The sequence below is a fragment of the Pan paniscus genome, chromosome 16 (genome assembly GCF_029289425.2).
Source record: "Pan paniscus chromosome 16, NHGRI_mPanPan1-v2.0_pri, whole genome shotgun sequence".
NCBI lineage: Eukaryota > Metazoa > Chordata > Mammalia > Primates > Hominidae > Pan > Pan paniscus.
In genome coordinates, this window is record NC_073265.2 from 30622747 (window position 1) to 30642588 (window position 19842).

The window sequence follows — 19842 nt, forward strand, 5'->3', positions numbered from 1 at the left end:
TCCCAGAGTACCTCTCAGGTTTTATTAAATGCTGTTTTGTATATATGAGGCTTTAGGACATGGCACACTTCCAGATACTGGAAACATTCAGATTTTCCTATCAAGGGGAAGAGATCAGATCAATTTAAAAAATTCAGGGTCAAATACACATCTGATGGAAATGTAAAATGTCACAACCACTTTGGAAAACAGTTTGCTAGTTTCTTTGAAAAGTTAACAGTATGTCTACCGTGTAATCTAGCCATGCCATTAGGTAGTGAGACCCTATCTGAAAAAAGAAAAAACCACCAGGATCTTACATAGAGAAAATCCTAAGGATTTCACTAAAAAGCTCCTAGAACTAATAAATTCAGTAAGGTTGCAACGTACAAGATCAATACCCAACAATTCTGGCCAGACACAGTGGCTCACACCTGTAATCCCAGCACTTTGGGAGGCCAAGGCAGGCAGATCACTTGAAGTCAGGAGTTGGAGACCAGCCTGGCCAACGTGGTAAAACCACATCTCTACTAAAAATACAAAAATTAGCCAGGCATGGAGGTGGGCGCCTGTAATCCCAGCTACTCAGGAGGCTGAGGCAGGAGAATCACTTCAACCCGGGAGGCGGAGGTTGCAATGAGCCAAGATCATGCCACTGCACTCCAGCCAGGGCAACAGAGTGAGACTCCGTCTCGGAAAAAAAAAAAGATCAAGACCCAACAATTATATTTTTGGCTTTTTTTTTTTTTTTTTTTTTTTTGAGGCAGAGTCTGTCTCTGTCACCCAGGCTGGAGTACAGTGGTGCGATCTTGGCTCACTGCAACCTCCACCTCTCCTCGAGTTCAAGCGATACTCTCTATCTCTTGACCTCGTGATGCGCCAGCCTCGGCCTCCCAAAGTGCTGGGGATCACAGCGGTGAGCCACCGCCCCTGGCCTAATTATTGTTTTTTTTTTTAGAGAGACACGATGTTGGTCTGTCACCCAGGCTGGTGTGCAGTGGTAAGATTATAGCTCACTATAACCTTGACCTCATGGGCTCAAGGGATCCTCCTACTGCAGCCTCCCAAGTAGCTAAGTCTACAGGTGTGTGCTACCACACCTGGCTAATTTATTTTATTTTATTTTTAGAGACAGGGTCTCACTATGTTGCCCAGGCTGGTCTCAAACTCCTGGGCAAGGGATCCTCCCACCTCAGCCTCCCAAAGTGCTGGGATTATAAGTGTGAACCACTGAGCCTGGCCCCCATATTTCCATATACTAGCAATGACTAATAAAAAAAAGAGACAACTGGATACTCAGATGCAAAAAATGAATTTGGACCTTTATACCATACACAAAAGTTAACTTAAAATTGGTCATAGGGCTGAGCACAGTAGCATATACTACTGTAGTCTCAGATACTTGAGAGGCTGAAGTCAGAAGATCACTTTAGCCCAGGAGATCAAAGGCTGTGGTGCATTATAAGCACTCCTGTGAATAGCCCCTGTACTTCAACCTGAGCAACAGAGCAAGATCCTATTTCTTAAAAAAAAAAAAAGAGTGGGCACGGTGGCTCACGCCTGTAATCCCAGCACTTTGGGAGGCCAAGGCAGGTGGATCATGAGGTCAGGAGATGGAGACCATCCTGGCTAACACGGTGAAACCCCATCTCTACTAAAAATGCAAAAACAAAATTAGCTGGGTGTGGTGGCGGGCACCTGTAGTCCCAGCTACTCGGTAGGCTGAGGTAGGAGAATGGTGTGAACCCGGGAGGTGGAGCTTGCAGTGAGCCGAGATCGTGCCACTGCACTCAAGCCTGGGTGATAAAGCGAGACTCTGTCTCCAAAAAAAAAAAAAAGTCCGGGCACGGTGGCTCACGCCTGTAATCCCAGCACTTTGGGAGGCCAAGACGGGCAGATCACGAGGTCAGGAGATCGAGACCATCCTGGCTTACACTGTGAAACCCCATCTCGACTAAAAATACAAAAAAATTAGCCGGGCATGGTGGCGGGCGCCTGTAGTCCCAGCTACTCTGGAGGCTGAGGCAGAATGGCGTGAACCCAGGAGGCGGAGCTTGCAGTGAGCCGAGATTGTGCCATTGCACTCCAGCCAGGGCGACAGAGTGAGACTCAGTCTCAAAAAAAAAAAGTGATGAAAGAGGGACCGGGCGTGGTGGCACACCTGTAATCCCAGCACTTTGGGAGGCCGAGGTGGGTGGATCATGATGTCAGGAGTTCAAGACTAGCCTGGCCAAAATGGTGAAACCCTGTATCTACTAAAAATACAAAAATTAGCCAGGCGTGGTGGTGGGCACCTGTAATCCCAGCTACTCGGGAGGCTAAGGCAGAGAATCACTTGAACCTGGGAGGCAGGGAGGTTGCAGTGAGCCGAGATTGTGCCACTACACTCCAGCCTGGTGACAGAGCAAGACTCCGTCACACACACACACATTAGCCGGGTATGGTGGCGCATGACTGTAATCCCAGCTACTCAGGAGGCTGAGGCAGGAGAATTGCTTGAACCGGGAGGCAGAGGTTGCAGTGAGCTGAGATCACGCCACTGCACTCCAGTTTGGGCCACAGAGCAAGACTCCATCTCAAAAAAAAAAAAAAAGCATAGACCTAAGTGTTAGAACTAAAATTACAAAAGCCTTAGAAGAAACCATAGGAGTAAGTCTCTGTGATTTACTGAGTTATTGCCTTGGGCGGATCACCTGAGGTCAGGGGTTCAGGACCAGCCTGGCCAACATGGTGAAACCCTGTTTTTACTAAAAACACAAAAAAAGTAGCCAGACATGGTGGTGTGGGCCTGTAATACCAGCTACTGGGGAGGCTGAGGCAAGAGAATCGCTTGAACCTGGGAGGCAGAGGTTGCAGTGAGCCGAGATCGCACCACTGCACTCCAGCCTGGACAACAGAAGGGAATTTCATCTCAAAAAAGCAAAACAAAATGAAATTAGAAGAAATCTAAATGCAACAGAGTGGTAGAAGGCCATTAACAGTCATCTCAGAGACTCCTGCCTTAGAAACTACTCATATAGGAAATGTTCCTAACAGCAACTGTTCTGAGCAAAAACACTAAGTTATTTACATAGTACATTTACATCAGTACTTGCATTCTATGAGATAAAGTACACCAGAGAACCTGGTTTCATGCTGTGTTCCCCTTATCCAGTCCCTCTTAGCAATAGCCTTTCTTTGTGGTTTTTTTTTTTTTTTTTTTGAGACAGAGTCTCGCTCTGTGGCCCAAGCTGGAGTGTAGTGGCGTGATCTCAACTCACTGCAAACTCTGCCTCCGAGTTCAAGCAATTCTCCTGCCTCAGTCTCCCAAGTAGCTGGGATTACAGGCATGTGCCACCACACCTGGCTAACTTTGGTATTTTTAGTAGAGATGAGATTTCACCATGCTGGTCAGGCTGGTCTCCAACTCCAGACCTTAAGTGATCCGCCCGTCTCGGCCTCCCAAAGTGCTGGGATTACAGGCGTGAGCCACCGTGCCTGGCCAGCAACAGCATTATAACTTGTCTTAGAGAATACATACTAGCCAGCCAGGCGCGGTGGCTCACGTCTGTAATCCCAGCACTTTGGGAGGCCAAGGCGGGCGGATCACCTGAGGTCAGGAGTTCGAGACCAGCCTGACCAACATGGAGAAACCCTGTCTCTACTAAAAATACAAAATTAGCTGGGCATGATGGTGCATGCCTATAATCCCAGCTACTCGGGAAGCTGAGGCAGGAGAATAGCTTGAACCCAGAAGGCGAAGGTTACGGTGAGCCGAGATCACGCTACTGCACGCCAGCATGCCAGCCTGGGCGACAGAGCAGAACTCCATCTCAAAAAAAAAAAAAAAAAGAGAGAATACATACTAGCCATTGGTTGGATGCCATTAAAGAAATATTTTATTTTGTCTATATCATTGTAGATGCTAGTACCCTTAGATTAGTAAAACAAAACTACCATATGATCTTTATTTAAAAAGCCTTGGGTTAAGCTCTGGAGAATTTTCATAGGCAAATTCTTCTGTATGAGCTGGATCAGTAAACACGCCAATAAAATCTATCTCCAGGAAGAATGGACCATCCACTTTATCAGCCAAGGTGAATCCTATAGAAGAGATCTAAATTTAAAATAGAGAAATTGATTAAAATCTCATACAGTGACGTACTGATATTATTCCAGGAGTTTAAAATCCCATCAGGTGATGATTATAACTGGGTTTTAATGCTATCAGCCCTTAGCAAATACTACTAATTCTCACATAGCATACTGTAAGAGGAAATACAAGACTGCTTTTCTTTCCTCATTCAACTTCCTCCCCTCTCCTCATTAGGTAGTGCCACTTAAGACTAGGAAGGACGGCCGGGCGTCGTGGCTCAGGCCTGTAATCCCAACACTGGGAGGCCAAGGTGGGCAGATCACAAGGTCCAGTTAAAAACCAGCCTGCCCAATATGGTAAAACCTCGTCTCTACTAAGAATACAAAGATTAGCCAAGTGTGGTGGCAGGCACCTGTAATTCCAGCTACTCAGGAGACTGAGGCAGGAGAAATGCTTGAACCCGGGAGGTGGAGGTTGCAGTGAGCCGAGATCATGCCACTGCACTCCAGCCTGAGTGACAAAGCAAGACTCCATGTCAAAAAACAAAAAGACTAGTAAGGACAACATGAATGCCTAATGGAGTTCCTTGAAGCGTTCATAAACTCTTATTTTAAAGCTAAATTAGGAGAGAAGGGAGGGGGGGAAATAGCTAAAGTAAAATGTAGGCATGCTAAAAAATGATCCTTCTAAAATTCCTTCAGGATGGGGGTATGGTTCATAGGACAGGTCTAAGTCAGCCTCTGGCTGGGTATAAGAGCAGTGGCCCTGAGAAGAAATATTCATCTGCCAGCCTTCTCAAATGAACTCAGTCTCCCCAGAGTTCCGATTCATTAAAAATGATACAGTTCTGAGTGAAAAATACAGGAATATGTTACCTTATCAAGTGGAAGCTCATGCTGAACATCCCGGATTCTTCCTCGATTAGAGAAGAAAAATTTGGAAAAAGGAATCTGAAAAAAGAAACCATTTACTTCATAACTGAAATGTAAGCAATTGAGGCATCTGCATGTAATTGTAACGATAAAATGAGTTTACATTTATTCTAAAATTATGTCATATACGTATTATGACAAATGGCTAGCCATTTGGATCAAAGATATAACTCAGGCCAAACGATAAAGGGTTAACTATGAAAAAAATATTTGTAACATTTATGGAAAAAAGACTAGTATCCTAAACACAGCTTTTTTTTTTTCTTTCTGTGGAGAATGGGGTCTCACTTTGTTGCCTGAACCCGGGAGGCAGAGGTTGCAGTAAGCCAAGATCACACCACTGCACTCCAGCCTGGGCGATAGAGCTAGATTCTATCTCAGAAAAAAAAGAAAAAAGAATTTTAACGTTTCCCTTCCTTCCTACAGTAGAAACTGAACTAAAAGAAATGTCCTATTCCTTCTACTCTTGAACTTTCAAGTGTGCCTTTTTATTCATCAACTTTATTTTCATATTTCTTCTCTATGTAATTTACTTATTATTAAGCACGATCTTTTAAAACTATATCTGGCTTTAATTGTTTGTGTTTTGTTTTGAGATAGGGTCTCACTCTGTTACCCAGGCTGGAGTGCAGTGGTGCCATCTTGGCTCACTGCAACTTCCACCTCCCAGGTTCAAGCGATTCTCCCACCTCAGCTTCCTGAGTAGCTGGGACTATAGGCGCACACCACCACACCCGGCTAATTTTTTTTTTTTTTTTTTTTTTGGTAGAGACGGTGTTTCACCATGTTAGCCAGGCTGGTCTTAAACTCCTGAGCTCAAGTAATCTGCCAACCTTGGCCTACAGGTATGAACCACCACACCCTGCCTAAATAATTATACAGAAGCTCTCCAGGATATATTCCTAAATTTTAAAAACACAAAAAACAGGTACAGAGTATGCTAATTTTATTTATATTTTGAGTTTAACAAAGGAAGAAAATGGCCGGGCCTGGTTGTGCATGCCTGTAATCCCAGCACTTTGGGAGGCCAACACAATAGGATCAACTGAGCCCAGGAGTTCAAGACCAGCCTGGGAAACATGGTGAAACCAAGACTCTAGTAAAAAAACAAAAAACTTATCCAGCCATAGTGGTGCATCCTTGTAGTCCTGGCTATTTAGGAGGCTAAGGTGGGAGGATCACCTGAGGCTGGGAGGTTGGGGCTACAGCGAGCCTATGCTGCACTCCAGCATGGACAACAGAAGAGAGACCCTGTCTCAAATAAGTAAATAAATTTTAATGAACATAAATAAAAATGAATTATACATATTAATATTTATTCCAGTAATTTTATCTCTAGGAATATAGCCTATGAAAATAGTTAAGGATGTTTACCTCAGAGTTTGTTCCGACAGTAGAAAACTCTGAAAACAATCTAAATCTACATGTACATAATGAAGAACAAGTTAAGAAAAAAAAATTTTTTTTTTTGAGACAGGGTCTTACTTTGTCACCCAGGCTGAAGTGCATGCAGTAGGGTGATCTCAGCTCACTGCAGCCTTGACCTCCCAGGCTCAAGCAATCCTCCCACCTCAGCCTCCTGAGTAGGTGGGACTAAAGGCACATGCCACCACACTGGGCTAATTTTTGTATTTTTTGTAGAGACAGGGTTTTGCCATGTTGCTCAGGCTTGTCTTAGACTCCTAGCTTCAAATGATTCACTGCCTTAGCCTCCCAAAGTGCTAGGATTACAGATGTGAGCCACTGGACCCAGCCAAAATTGTTGTCTACTTATATAATATCATGCAGACATTAAAAATGATGTAGAAATATATTTGAAGAGAAAGTTGTAAACAATAGTTCAGTGAAAATACTGTATATATGTTATAAAACACCACTGGAAGGGAAAAGTGTGACTAGAAAAGTCTAGAAGATACATATTAAAAATAGTATTTTTGTGCCAGGTGCGGTGGCTCACGCCTGTAATCCCAGCACTTTGGGAGGCCGAGGCAGGCGGATCACGAGGTCAGGAGATCAAGACCATTCTGGCTAACACGGCGAAACCCCGTCTCTACTAAAAATACAAAAAATTAGCCAGGTGTAGTGGCAGGTGCCTGTAGTCCCAGCTACTCGGGAGGCTGAGGCAGGAGAATGGCGTGAACCCGGGAGGCAGAGCTTGCAGTGAGCAGAGATCGTGCCACTGCACTCCAGCGTGGGCGACAGAGCCAGACTCCGTCTCAAAAAAAAAAAAATAGTATTTTATCTGCTGGGTGTGGTGGCTCATGCCTGTAATCCCAGCACTTTGGGAGGCCGAGGTGGGCGGATCATGAGGCCAGGAGATCAAGACCATCCTGGCTAACACGGTGAAACCCTGTCTCTACTAAAAATACAAAAAATTAGCTGGGCGTGGTGGTGGGCACCTGCAGTCCCAGCTACTCGGGAGGCTGAGGCAGAATGGTGTGAACCTGGGAGGCAGAGCTTGCAGTGAGCCGAGATCCCACCACTGCAGTCCAGCCTGGGCGACAGTGCGAGACTCTGTCTTACAAAAATAAAATAAAATAAAATAAAAATAGTATTTTATCACTGGATAGTGGTAGTACAAGATTTTTTTCTGTATTTCCCAAATTGTTTTTATAATGAAGTAGTTATTTTGTATAATAATTCATTATATATATATTACTTAAATACAAGTATATATAATTTGTGTTATATATCTGTATTACTACATATAAATGTATGTATTGAGTGCTTATTTTGTGCTAGGCACTAGGACAAAATTCTAGGTACAGGGGAAACTGGTAGGAACAATATAAGCAAGATCTCTGCTCTCACAGAATTTACAGAATTTAGGGCCAGGTGTGGTGGCTCAAACGCCTATAATCCCAATACCTTGGGAGGCGAGTCGGGTGGATCACTTGAGGTCAGGAGTTCGAAACCAGCCTGGCCAACTTGGTGAATGAAACCCCATCTCTCCTAAAAATACAAAAATTAGCTGGGCGTTGTGGTACACGCCTGTAGTCCCAGCAGGAGGATCTCTTGAACCTGGAAGGCAAAGGTTGCCGTAAGCTGGGATCACACCACTGCACTCCAGCCTGGGCAATAAGAGTGAGACTCCCATCTTAAAAAAAAAAAAAAAAAAAGAAATTTATATAATTTATTTTCCAGGGAAGGCAGTAGAGTGACAATAAACAGATGAATGAATGAACAAAGTAATTTTAGTTAGTGATAAGTTCTATGAACAAAGTTATAGGATGGTGGTGTTGAAATAACTGGATTAGAGGGTCCAACTTTAGTTACAGGAATCAGGAAAGGCCTCTCTGAGGCAACTTTTGAGCCGAGAGGTGAATGATAGGAAAGAGAAAGCAGGTGAAGACATGGGGGCAGAGCATTACAGCAGAGCAACACTAAGTGCAAAGCTCTGAGATGGAAATGAGGTAGTTTAATCTGACAGAAAAGGGGCTGGTGTGGAGGAAGGAGGTAGGAGGAGAGATGGAAGATGAAGACAGGAGGAGAGATGGAAGATGAAGACAGGAGGAGAGATGGAAGATGAAGACAGGGGTCCAATATTGTAGGCCCATAGGCCATGTTCAGGAGTTTGGACTTTATTCTTTTTTTTTTTTTTTTCTTGAGATGGAGTCTTACTCTGTCACCCAGGCTGGAGTACAGTGGCGCGATCTTGGCTCACTGCAACTTCCACTTCTCAGGTTCAAGGTTCTCCTGCCTCAGCCTCCTGAGGAGCTGGGACTACAGGCGTGTGCCACCACCTGCAGCTAACTTTTTGTATTTTTAGTAGACACAAGATTTCACCATGTAGACCAGGCTGGTCTCAAACTCCTGACCTCAAGTGATCTGCCCATCTCAGCCTCCCAAAGTGCTGGGATTAAAAGCATGAGCCACCTAGCCCAGCCTGGACTTTATTCGAATTGTAATGGGAAACCACTGAAGGGTCCTGATATGGTTTGGCTGTCTCCCCACCCAAAATCTCATCTTGAATTGTAGTAATCCCCATGTGTCAAGGGAGGGACCAGGTGAAGTTAACTGAACCATGGGCGTGGTTTCCCCCATACTGTTCTAGTGACAGTGAGTTCTCACAAGATCTGATGGTTTTATAAGGAGATTACCCCTTCATTCGGCTCTCATTCTCTTTCCTGCCACCATGTGAAGGAGGATGTGTTTACTTCCCTTTCTGCCATGATTTTATAAGTTACCTAAGGCCTCCCCAGCCCTGCAGAACTGTGAGTCAATTAAACCTCTTTCCTTTATTAATTACCTAGTCTCAGGTATTTCTTCATAGCAGCAGCACGAGAACAGACTAATACAGCTTACATGCTTAGGAGGTACATTTACATGCTTACAAGCATGTAAATGATGTCATCTGAACTATGTATGCTTCAGAAAGATAACTCTGGCTGCTGTGGAGCCAGGATTTTAATGGGGCAAGAAGACAAACAGGGGAATCAATAATGAAGCTGCTGCAATAATCCAAACACCTGGACCAGGGTGGGAGTAGAAGAGATGGCTAGAAATGGTCAGCTGCTGAGTGTATTTTGGAAGCAGAGGTGACAGGACTCGCTAATAGACTGGATGTGGGGCAAAGGAGAATAATTCAGGATGACCCTCAAGTATATGACATGAGCAAAATGGGGGCTTTCTTGTTGAGTTTTTTTTTTTTTTTTTGAGGCGGAGTCTTGCTCTGTTGCCCAGGCTGGAGTGCAGTGGCACGGTCTCAGCTTACTGCAACCTCCACCTCCCAAGTTCAAGCAATCCTCCTGCCTCAGCCCCCCTAGTAGCTGGGATTACAGGCACACACCACCATGCCCGGCTAATTTTTTTTTTTTTTTTTTTTTGAGATGAAGTCTCCCGCCCAGCCTGGAGTGCAGTGGCACGATCTGCAAGCTCTGCCTCCCGGGTTCACGCCATTCTCCTGCCTCAGCCTCCTGAGTAGCTGGGACTACAGGCGCCTGCCACCACGCCCGGCTAATTTTTTTTGTATTTTTTAGTAGAGACGGGGTTTCACTGTGTTAGCCAGAATGGTCTCCATCATCTCCTGACCTCGTGATCCACCCGCCTCGGCCTCCCAAAGTGCTGGGATTACAGGCGTGAGCCACCGCGGCCGGCCTTTTTTTTTTTTTTTTTTTTTTTTGAGATGGGAGTCTCACTCTGTCGCCAGGCTAGAGAGCAGTGGCCCATCTCGGCTCACTGCCACCTCTGCCTCCCAGGTTCAAGCGATTCTCCTGCCTCAGCCTTCTGAGTAGCTGGGACTACGTCACCACACCCAACTAATTTTTTTATTTTTAGTAGAGACAGAGTTTCACCATGTTGGTCAGGATGGTCTCGATCTCTTGACCTCGTGATCTGCCCACCTCGGCCTCCCAAAGTGCTGGGATTACAGGCGTGAGCCACCGCGCCTGGCCTCTAATTTTTGTATTTTTAGTAGAGATGGGGTTTTGCCATGTTAGCCAGGCTGGTCTCAAACTCCTGATCTCAGGTGATTCACCCACCTTGGCCTCCCAAAGTGCTGGGATTACAGACATGAGCCACCACGCCTGGCCTAGGACACCACCTTTTTTTTTTTTTTTTTTTTTTTTTTTTTTTTTTTGAGACAAAGTTTGGCTCTTGTTGCCCAGGCTGGAGTGCAATGACACGATCTCGGCTCACCGAAACCTCCGCCTCCTGGGTTCAAGCAATTATCCTGCCTTAGCCTCCCGAGTAGCTGGGATTACAGGCATGCGCCACCACGCCCGGCTAATTTTGTATTTTTTTTAGTAGAGACAACAGGGTTTCTCCATGTTGGTCAGGCTGGTGTCGAACTCCCAACCTCAAGTGATCCGTCCACCTTGGCCTTCCAAAGTGCTGGGATTACAGGTGTGAGCCACCACGCAGGCCTAGGACACCAACTTTAGCAGAGTTGCCTGGAAGACATGAAATGGCAGAAACTTCTAAAAAACAAACAAACCCCATCTATTTGGACACAGAGCAGAGATGTGCCTGTGACTTAGCATGGACCTGGCCACATCCATATCAAAAATATTTACTAGTTAGTATGTTAACATTTATATTAATGAAACAAAATTCATTTATGTCTCTTAACCTTTCTTCTACCCACCCACCCCCACCTTCCAAGAAAGATTAGTAACAAAAAAGAAACTACAATGTAACAATCATCTCCAAGACTTTTTTTTTTTTTTTTTTTTTTGAGACAGAGTCTCATCTCACTCTGTTGCCCAGGCTGGAGTACAATGGCACGATCAGAGACTGGGTTTCACCATGTTGGCCAACCTGGTCTCGAACTCCTGACCTCAGGTGATCCACCCACCTCGGCCTCCCAAATTGCTGGGATTATAGGCGTGAGCCACCTCACCCAGCCAAGACCTCATTTTTATAAACAATGAAGATTTATGCTGTTACCTTGACCTCCTGCCAGTAGGGTCCCCCGCGGGTGAACATGAAGTAACTATACATCTGATTCGTCCTCTGGAAGAAATCTGTGTCCTCCTTGATATTCACCATCCAAGGCCGACCATCCCCACGTACACGGAGATACAGAGTATTGAACTGGGACCAATCGTAAGACATCTTCCTCTCAAAAGCACCCTAAGATATTGAAAGTAAAGTTAATTGTACCTCATTCTCCACTATTAGCAAAATGTGAGTCATCACCAAGTCAGCATCATCAACAGGATGCACTAACCATTCTTCTGACTTTCTGCCCCATAAGAAAGCACATAAACCCAGTGATTATTATTTTAGCACAAAATACTGACATAGTTATATGTTTCTAAGGTAATGTTCAACACACAACTGGCCCAGGACAGTGTTTACATGGGGTAGGCACTCACCTGTGTTCAATGAATGGAAATGAATGTATTTCCTTTACCTGGTTGTATGGAGCAATGACTTTTTCTTTTCTTTTCTTTTCTTTTTTTTTTTTTGAGACGGAGTCTTGCTCTGTCACCCAGGCTGGAGTGCAGTGGCGCAATCTCAGCTCACTGCAAGCTCTGCCTCCTGGGTTCACACCATTCTCCTGCCTCAGCCTCCCGAATAGCTGGTACTATAGGCGCCCAAAACCACACCCGGCTAATTTTTTTGTATTTTTAGTAGAGACGGGGTTTCACTGTGTTAGCCAGGATGGTCTCGATCTCCTGACCTGGTGATCCGCCCACCTTGGCCTCCCAAAGTGTGGGGATTACAGGCATGAGCCACTGCGCCCGGCCTTTTTTTTTTTTTTTTTTTTTGAGACAAAGTTTCGCTCTTGTTGCCCAGACTGGAGTGCAATGGCACAATCTTAGCTCACTGCAACCTCTGCCTCCAGAGTTCAAGCAATTCTCCTGCCTCAGCCTCCCAAGTAACTGGAATTACAGGCATGCACCACCATGTCCAGCATTCTGGGAGGCCAAGGGTGGGGTGGATCACCTGAGGTCAGGAGTTCAAGACCAGCCTGGCCAACATGGTGAAACCCTGTCTCTACTAAAAATACAAAAATTAGCCAGGCGTGGTGGTGTGCACCAGTAGTCCCAGCTACTCAGGAGGCTGAGGCAGGAGAATCGCTTGAACCTGGAGGGCAGAAGTTGCAGTGAGCCGAGAGCACGCCACTGCACTCTAGCCTGGGCGACAGAGCAAGACTCCGTTTCAAAAAAAAAAAAAGAAAGCCACAGGCTAACCCTACATCCACTCTACAAAACCCCTGGTCATTACAGAGGTTGTGGTCTTTTTTAGAGGAGATGAAAATCTCTCCAAAAATCTTTCAAATGTCTAACCTCTCAGGATTCCTGAAACATAACAATGCTCGTTCCTGGCCCAAAGCAATGCGCAGAAACAAGTTAACTCCTCCTCCTCAGAAACCACTTCCCCCTTGTGCTTCCACTTCACACTTGTGCCAATAGTTACTTATCCCCAGACACAGGTGAGGTGCCAAATATAACATGCCAGGTGTTTTCATTTACAGAAACAAAAGCTATCTTCTATAGTTTATGCTACAATGAAGTTCACCCCTGTTTACTAGAAAACGATGGCTCCTGGGCCTCACCTACCCTTGGAATCCTGGATATCATTGCACAGTACCCACTTCGGGTAGACTCCCCGTCCTGAGGCGCCTCAGAGCTCAGAGTTCCATATAGCAGTGCACTTTGGTTATTCTTGCCCATTTTCAAAAACACTTCACTTCTGCCTCCAATCGTCTTATCAGAAGTTACTGTCCACTTATCCAAATCTTCTTTCCCCCGGAATTGCCAGACAACCTTGGCTTGTTCCAGCAAGACCTCATGCAGAGGGTGGCCTTCCGGTCCTCTCCAATGATCCACAATTTCATCCTTCAAATGCCTAAAATGGTACATTGCTTCATCTCTAATTGCTTTATCGAAACTAACATCAGGCTTCTCCTCAGAAGAAGTTATATCCAAAGCAACTTCTTTCTGGTGATCTCCTTGCAAATCCCCTTCAGTCTTCCTCTGTGAGGAGGCTTTGCCAGGAGAAGCCACTGGTTTCTGAAGACTACTGGAATACTCTGCAAAGCGAATACCCAAAAATGGATACAAGGCAGAAGTTGGCTTAGAGAATTTTCTGAGAAAATAAGTACCACGCAGCAATTTGTGAACCAAAGCCATGGTACAAAAAAATCAAAATGTAAGTTTCTTCCTGGGCTAGCAAGGGCCACCAAGAAGCTTCAGCAAATAGCCCAATTCTACCTATAACAGAAGAGACATTGAAGAATTATCAGCATAGCAATGAATGCATCACAATTTCAAATTCAACAGAAATCAGGTATTTTGAAATTTGTTAACTTATTTGTTTACTATTATTATTATTATTATTTGAGACAAGGTCTTGCTCTGTGGCCCAGGCTGGGTACAGTGGCACAATCACAGCTCACTGTAGCCTCTACTTTCTGGGCTCAAATGATCCTCCCATCTCAGCCTCCCAAGTAGCTGGGATTACAAGCACACACCACCATGCCCAGCTAATTTTTAAATTTTTTGTAGAAATGGATCTCCCTGGCCAGGCACGGTCCCAGCACTTTGGGAGGCTGAGGTGGGTGGATCACGAGGTCAAGAGATCGAGACTGGGCCGGGCGCGGTGGCTGACGCCTGTAATCCCAGCACTTGGGGAGGCCGAGGCGGGCGGATCACGAGGTCAGGAAATCGAGACCATCCTGGCTAACACGGTGAAACCCCGTCTCTACTAAAAATACAAAAAATTAGCCGGGCGTGGTGGCGGGCGCCTGTAGTCCCAGCTACTGGGGAGGCTGAGGCAGGAGAATAGCGTCAACCCAGGAGGCAGAGCTTGCAGTGAGCGGAGATCCCGCCACTGCACTCCAGCCTGGGCGACAGAGCGAGACTCTGTCTCGGGAAAAAAAAAAAAAATTGAGACCATCCTGGCCAACATGGTGAAACCCCGTCTCTACTAAAAATACAAAACTTAGCTGGGTGTGGTGGTGCGCACTTGTGGTCCCAGCTACTAAGGAGGCTCAGGCAAAAGAATTCCTTGAACCTGGGAGGAGGAGGCTGCAGTGAGCCAAGATCATGCCACTGCACTCCAGCCTGGCAACAGAGCGAGACTCTGTCTCAAAAAAAAAAAAAAAAAGAAAGAAAGAAAAAGAAATAGATCTCCCTGTGTTGCCCATGATGGTTTTGAACTCCTAGGATCCAGTGATTCTCCCCTCGGCTTCCCAAAGTGCTGGGCTGTAGGAATGATGCACTGTCCCCGGCCTTTTTTTTTCTTTTCTTTTTATAAGAGACTGGGTCAGGCCGGGTGTGGTAGCTCACGCCTGTAATCTCAACACTTTGGGAGGCCGAGGCGGATGGATCACCTGAGGTAAGGAGTTCGAAACCAGCCTTGACAACATGGTGAAACCCCATCTCTACTAAAAATAATCCAGGCGTGGTGGCAGACGCCTGTAATCCCAGCTACTAGGGAGCCTTAAGCAGGAGAATCACTTGAACCCGGGAGGCAGAGGTTGCAGTGAGCCGAGATCACGCCACTGCACTCCAGCCTGGACAACAAGAGCAAAATTCCATGTGAAAAAAAAGAAAAAGAGAGACAGGGTCTCTTGCTCTGTCACCCAGGCTGCAGCGCCGTGGCAAGATCGATAACTCATTGTAGCCTTGAACTCCTGGGCCCTGGGCTGAAATGACTCTCCCACCTCAGTCTCCAAGGTAGCTGAGACTACAGGTGCACACCACCATGCCCAGCTAATTTTCTTTAAAAATGTTGGCCGGGTGCGGTGCATCACACCTGTAATCCCAGCACTTTGGGAGTCCAAGGTGGGCGGATCACTTGAGGTCAGGAGTTCAAGACCAGCCTGTCCAAAATGGTAAAACCCCATCTCTACTAAAAATACAGAAATTAGTTGGTCATGTTGGAGAGCGCCTGTAATCCCAGCTACTGGGGAGGCTGAGGCAGGAGAATCACTTGAACCCAGGAGGCGGAGGTTGCAAGTGAGCCGAGATTGCACCACTGCACTCCAGCCTGGGTGACAAAAGTGAAATTCCATCTCAAAAAAAATAAAAAAAACAAAAATTGTAGCCCGCCACAGTGGCTCACACCTGTAATCCCAGCACTCTGGGAGTCTTAGGCAGGCAAATAACTTGTCGTCAGGAGTTGGAGACCAGCCTGCCCAACATGGTAAAACCCCGTCTCCATTAAAAATACAAAAATTGGCCTGGCACGGTGGCTCATGCCTGTAATCCCAACACTTTGGGAGGCCAGGGCAGGCGGATCACCTAGGTCAGGAGTTCAAGACCAGCCTAACCAACATGGTGAAACCCCTACAGAAAATACAAACAATTAGCCAGGTGTGGTGGCCCATGCCTGTAATCCCAGCTACTTGGGAGGCCTAGGCATGAGAATCGCTTGAACCCAGGAGGCAGAGGTTGCAGTGAGCCGAGATCGTGCCATTGCACTCCAGCCTGGGCGACAGAGTGACTCCAACTAAAAAAAAAAAAAAAATTAGCTGGGCATGGTGGTGGGCACCTGTAATCCCAGCTACTTGGGAGGCTGAGGCAGGAGAATCGCTTGAACCTGGGAGGCAGAGGCTGCAATGAGCCAAGACTGCACCATCGCACTCCGGCCTGGGCAACAAAAGTGAAACTCTGTCTCAAAAAAAAAAATACAAAAATTAACTGGGTGTGGTGGTGGGCACCTATACCGTGGTGGCAAGCACCTATAATCCCAGCTACTCGGGAGGCTGAAGCAGGAAAATCGCTTGAACCCAGGAGTGGGACGCTGCAGTGAGCCAAGATCAAGCCACTGCACTCCAGCTTGGGCAACAGAGCAGGACTCTGTCTAAAAAATAAATAAATAAAAATAAAAAATTGTAAGGCCAGGCGTGGTGGCTCACGCCTGTAATCCCAGCACTTTGGGAGGCCAAGGTGGGTGGATGACAAGGTCAGGAGTTTGAGGCCAGCCTGACCAACATGAAGAAACCCCATCTCTACTAAAAATACAAAATTAGCCCGGTGTGGTGGTGCACAACTGTAGTCCCAGCTACTTGGGAGGCTAAGGCAGGAGAATAGCTTGAACAGGAGGTGGAGGTTGTGGTGAGCCAAGATCACACCATTGCACTCCAGCCTGGGCAACAAGAGCAAAATTCCATCTCAAAAAAAAAAAAAAAAATAGAGATGAGGTCTTGTTATGTTGCTCAGACGAGTCTCTAACTCCTGGGTTCAAGTGATCCTCCTGCCTCAGCCTCTGGAGTACCTGGGATTACAGGCGTGAGCCACTGCACCTGATGAATACCACTCCTAATACTTTTTTTTTTCTTTTTTGAGACAGAGTCTCACTCTGTCACCCAGGCTGGAGTGCAGTGGCACGATCTCGGCTCACTGCAAGCTCCGCCTCCCGGGTTCACGCCATTCTCCTGCCTCAGTCTCGCGAGTAGCTGGGACTACAGGCGCCCGCCACCACGCCCAGCTAATTTTTTTTTTTTTTTTTTTTTTTTTTTTTTTTGTATTTTTAGTAGAGACAGGGTTTCACCGTGTTAGCCAGGATGGTCTCGATCTCCTGACCACGTGATCCACCTGCCTTGTTCTCCCAAAGTACTGTGATTACAGGTGTGAGCCACCATGCCCAGCCTACTCCTAACACTTTCATATCACCCTGATATATATTATCTCATGCCATCCACACACAAATCCTATGAAACAAGTCAGATACGTATTTCCTTTCTGTAGGATACAGACACCAATAGGTAAAATGACATTATCAATACTTTTTTTTTTTTTTGAGACGGAGTCTTGCTCTGTCACCAGGCTAGAGATCTCCACTCACTGCAATCTCCGCCTCCTGGGTTCAAGCGATTCTCTTGTCTCAGCCTCCTGAATAGCTGGGATTACAGGCGGGCGCCACCATGCCCGGCTAATTTTTGTTTTTGTTTTTGTTTTTTCAGTAGAGATGAGGTTCCACTATGTTGGCCAGAGTGGTCTCGAACTCCTGACCTCAGGTGATCCGCCTACATGGGCCTCCTAAAGTACTGGGATTACAGGCGTCAGCCACTGCGCCCAACCTTTTTTTTTTTTTTTTTTTTTTTTTTTTGAGATGGAGTCTTGCTCTGTCACCCAGGCTGGAGTGCAATGGCACGACCCTGGCTCACTGCAACCTCCGCCTCCCGGGTTCAAGTACTTCTCCTGCCTCTGCCTCCCGAGTGGCTGAAATTACAGGTGCCCGCCACCATGCCCAACTTTTTTTTTTTTTTTAAGACAGAGTCCAGCTCTGTCCCCCAAGTTGGAGTGCAGTTGCGCGATCTCGGCTCATTGTAACCTCCACCTCCTGGTTTCAAGCAATTCTCTTGCCTCAGCCACTGGGAGTACAGGCGTGCGCCACCACGCCCAGCTAATTTTTGTATTTTTAGTAGAGACAGGGTTTCACCATGTTGGCCAGGCTGGTCTCGAACTCCTGACCTCAAGTGATCCGCCCGCCTCGGCCTCCCAAAGTGCTGGGATTACAGGCGTGAGCCACCGCGCCCAGCTGACATTATCAATAAGGTTTGTTGATAAATCAAAACCATGTAAACAGTATGTTTTCACATGTATTATTAACGTTAAGGGAACCAGGAAAAATTAACAGTTGATCTGAGGTCCCGGAATTATGGATAATATTTAAATTCCCCCGCGCCGGTTGCACTTAAATGATTTTACCTCTACACATACCGAAATTTGAGAAACAAATGATAGCTCATAAAATGTTTTCCAAACCCTCCGTAGTGTTATTTCTCTAATAATATAACTTTAATTATAAATGCTTTGTTTCATTTTTTTTTCTACCAGTAAACAGAAAATCTAACCTATTAACTGGACAATACCGCCCTGAGGTTGACAGTGTGTTTTGACAACACAATCCACGCAGCTAGAAGTGAGTAGAATTAGTAAAGCTATCCATGCCTTACCATGTGCCAGAAACTGCTCTAAGTGTTTCACTGACGGCTCACAACAATCCTGAGAGAGGTACTATTATTATTTCAATTATAGAGACGAAGAAACTGACGTTCCAAGGCTAATTTACTCGAGGTCACACAGGTAGTGAGTGGCAAAATTCTTCCGCCTTGGCGTATACCTCCCGCACTCACGGCCTGGCCTCCGGAGGCTAGACGTTCGCCACGCTGGGGAGGCCCCCTCAACCCTCAAGTGCCAGGGCTCTGTCGCCTCCCCACACCCGGGACACACCAACCGCCGGCCTGCCGCCGCTTACCTCCCCGAGCCTATAGTGTGCCTTCCGCCCAGAAGCCACTTTACCCGTATAGGTCCATCTGCTTTTCCCTTCCGATGCCAAACAAGGCGTCAGAACACTAAAGTTCCGGCCGAGTACAGAAGCCCAGGAAGGACAGTAAGGACCCCGTAGCCCAGCCAACTGAGGTTTTTGGTCCACTTGGTCGCCAGTTGTAAGGAAGCAGTGAGAATTCAGATAAGTTTTTCGCCTCTCCTTCCTGTATCCTTTCAGGCGGCAAACTCCATCCCTGCGTCTTTTTTTTTTTTTGAGACGGAGTCTCGCTCTGTCGCCCAGGCTGGAGTGCAGTGGCGCGATCTCGGCTCACTACAACCTCTGCCTCCCAGATTCAAGCGATTCTCCTGCCTCAGCCTCTCGAGTAGCTGGGATTACAGGTGCGCGCCATCATGCCCGACTAATTTTTGTATTTTTAGTAGAGACGGGGTTTCACCATGTTAGCCGGGATGATCTCGATCTCCTGACCTCGTGATCCACCCGCCTCGGCCTCCCAAAGTGCTGAGATTACAGGCGCGAGCCACCAAGCCCGGCCCCCTGCGTCTTTCAAATAGAACCCAGTTATTGCTAACGCGCCTGTATCCCTTCCTTCCTTATCTGTCGCCTCGGTCCCCACAAGAACAGCCTGAGGCCTCAAAAGGCCGATTCTGCTGGAATTGCCCCCATGAATTCTTGAGGACCAACACGCACCTGGACAGCAGCCCCTCCTACCAGCCCTTCCCGAGTCTCGCCCCACAGGGTCGCCAGTTCCTCAGGGCATCTGTTTGTACCTTGTGCACACCTCTCTTAAAGCACTTTTTTTTTTTTTTTGAGACGGAGTCTCACTCTGTTGCCCAGGCTGTAGTGCAGTGGCGCGATCTGCAACCTCCGACTCCTGGGTTGGAGCAATTCTCCTGCCGCAGCCTCCCAAGTAGCTGGGATTACAGGTGTGTGCCACCACACCCGGATAATTTTTGTATTTTTAGTAGAGATGGGGTTTCGCCATGTTGGCCAGGCTGGTCTGGAAATCCTGACCTCATGATCCACCCACCTCGGCCTCCCAAAGTGCTGGTATTACAGGCGTGAGCCACCGTGCCCGGCCAAAGCACTTAAACATTGTTTGTTTTTGTTTTTTTTTCTTACTGCCAGGGAAGACAGAATCAACATTGTATCTTTCACTCACTTCTC

The 19842-nt window shown here is 46.6% G+C and overlaps 1 protein-coding gene across 2 annotated transcripts; it reads right to left on the reverse strand.

Moving 5' to 3' along the window:
• Positions 1 to 3834: 3834 nt before the first annotated feature.
• On the reverse strand, positions 3835 to 19702 carry NDUFAF1 (NADH:ubiquinone oxidoreductase complex assembly factor 1). Of its 2 annotated transcripts, none has more exons than XM_008951994.4 (5): positions 18646 to 19702; positions 12996 to 13649; positions 11374 to 11559; positions 4930 to 5004; positions 3835 to 4075 (listed from the first exon to the last, which is right to left on the reverse strand). In XM_008951994.4, the coding sequence occupies exons 2-5, from the start codon at positions 13566 to 13568 to the stop codon at positions 3926 to 3928; spliced, it is 984 nt and encodes a 327-aa protein (XP_008950242.1). In that variant the 5' UTR covers positions 13569 to 13649; positions 18646 to 19702; the 3' UTR covers positions 3835 to 3925. The 2 variants fall into 2 exon arrangements, with proteins under 2 accessions (XP_008950242.1, XP_003826659.1); XM_003826611.5 differs by having other exon boundaries at positions 18344 to 18706.
• Positions 19703 to 19842: the final 140 nt, after the last annotated feature.

Bases quoted from the DNA above. Each gene is read 5' to 3' on its own strand.
- NDUFAF1 (XM_008951994.4), bottom strand. From the start codon at position 13,568: ATGGCTTTGGTTCACAAATTGCTGCGTGGTACTTATTTTCTCAGAAAA. The intron at 11,560-12,995 runs GTAGGTGAGGCC...TCAATATCTTAG, and splicing joins TGATATCCAGGATTCCAAGG to GGTGCTTTTGAGAGGAAGAT. The intron at 4,076-4,929 runs GTAACATATTCC...TTTTAAATTTAG, and splicing joins ATGAGCTTCCACTTGATAAG to ATCTCTTCTATAGGATTCAC.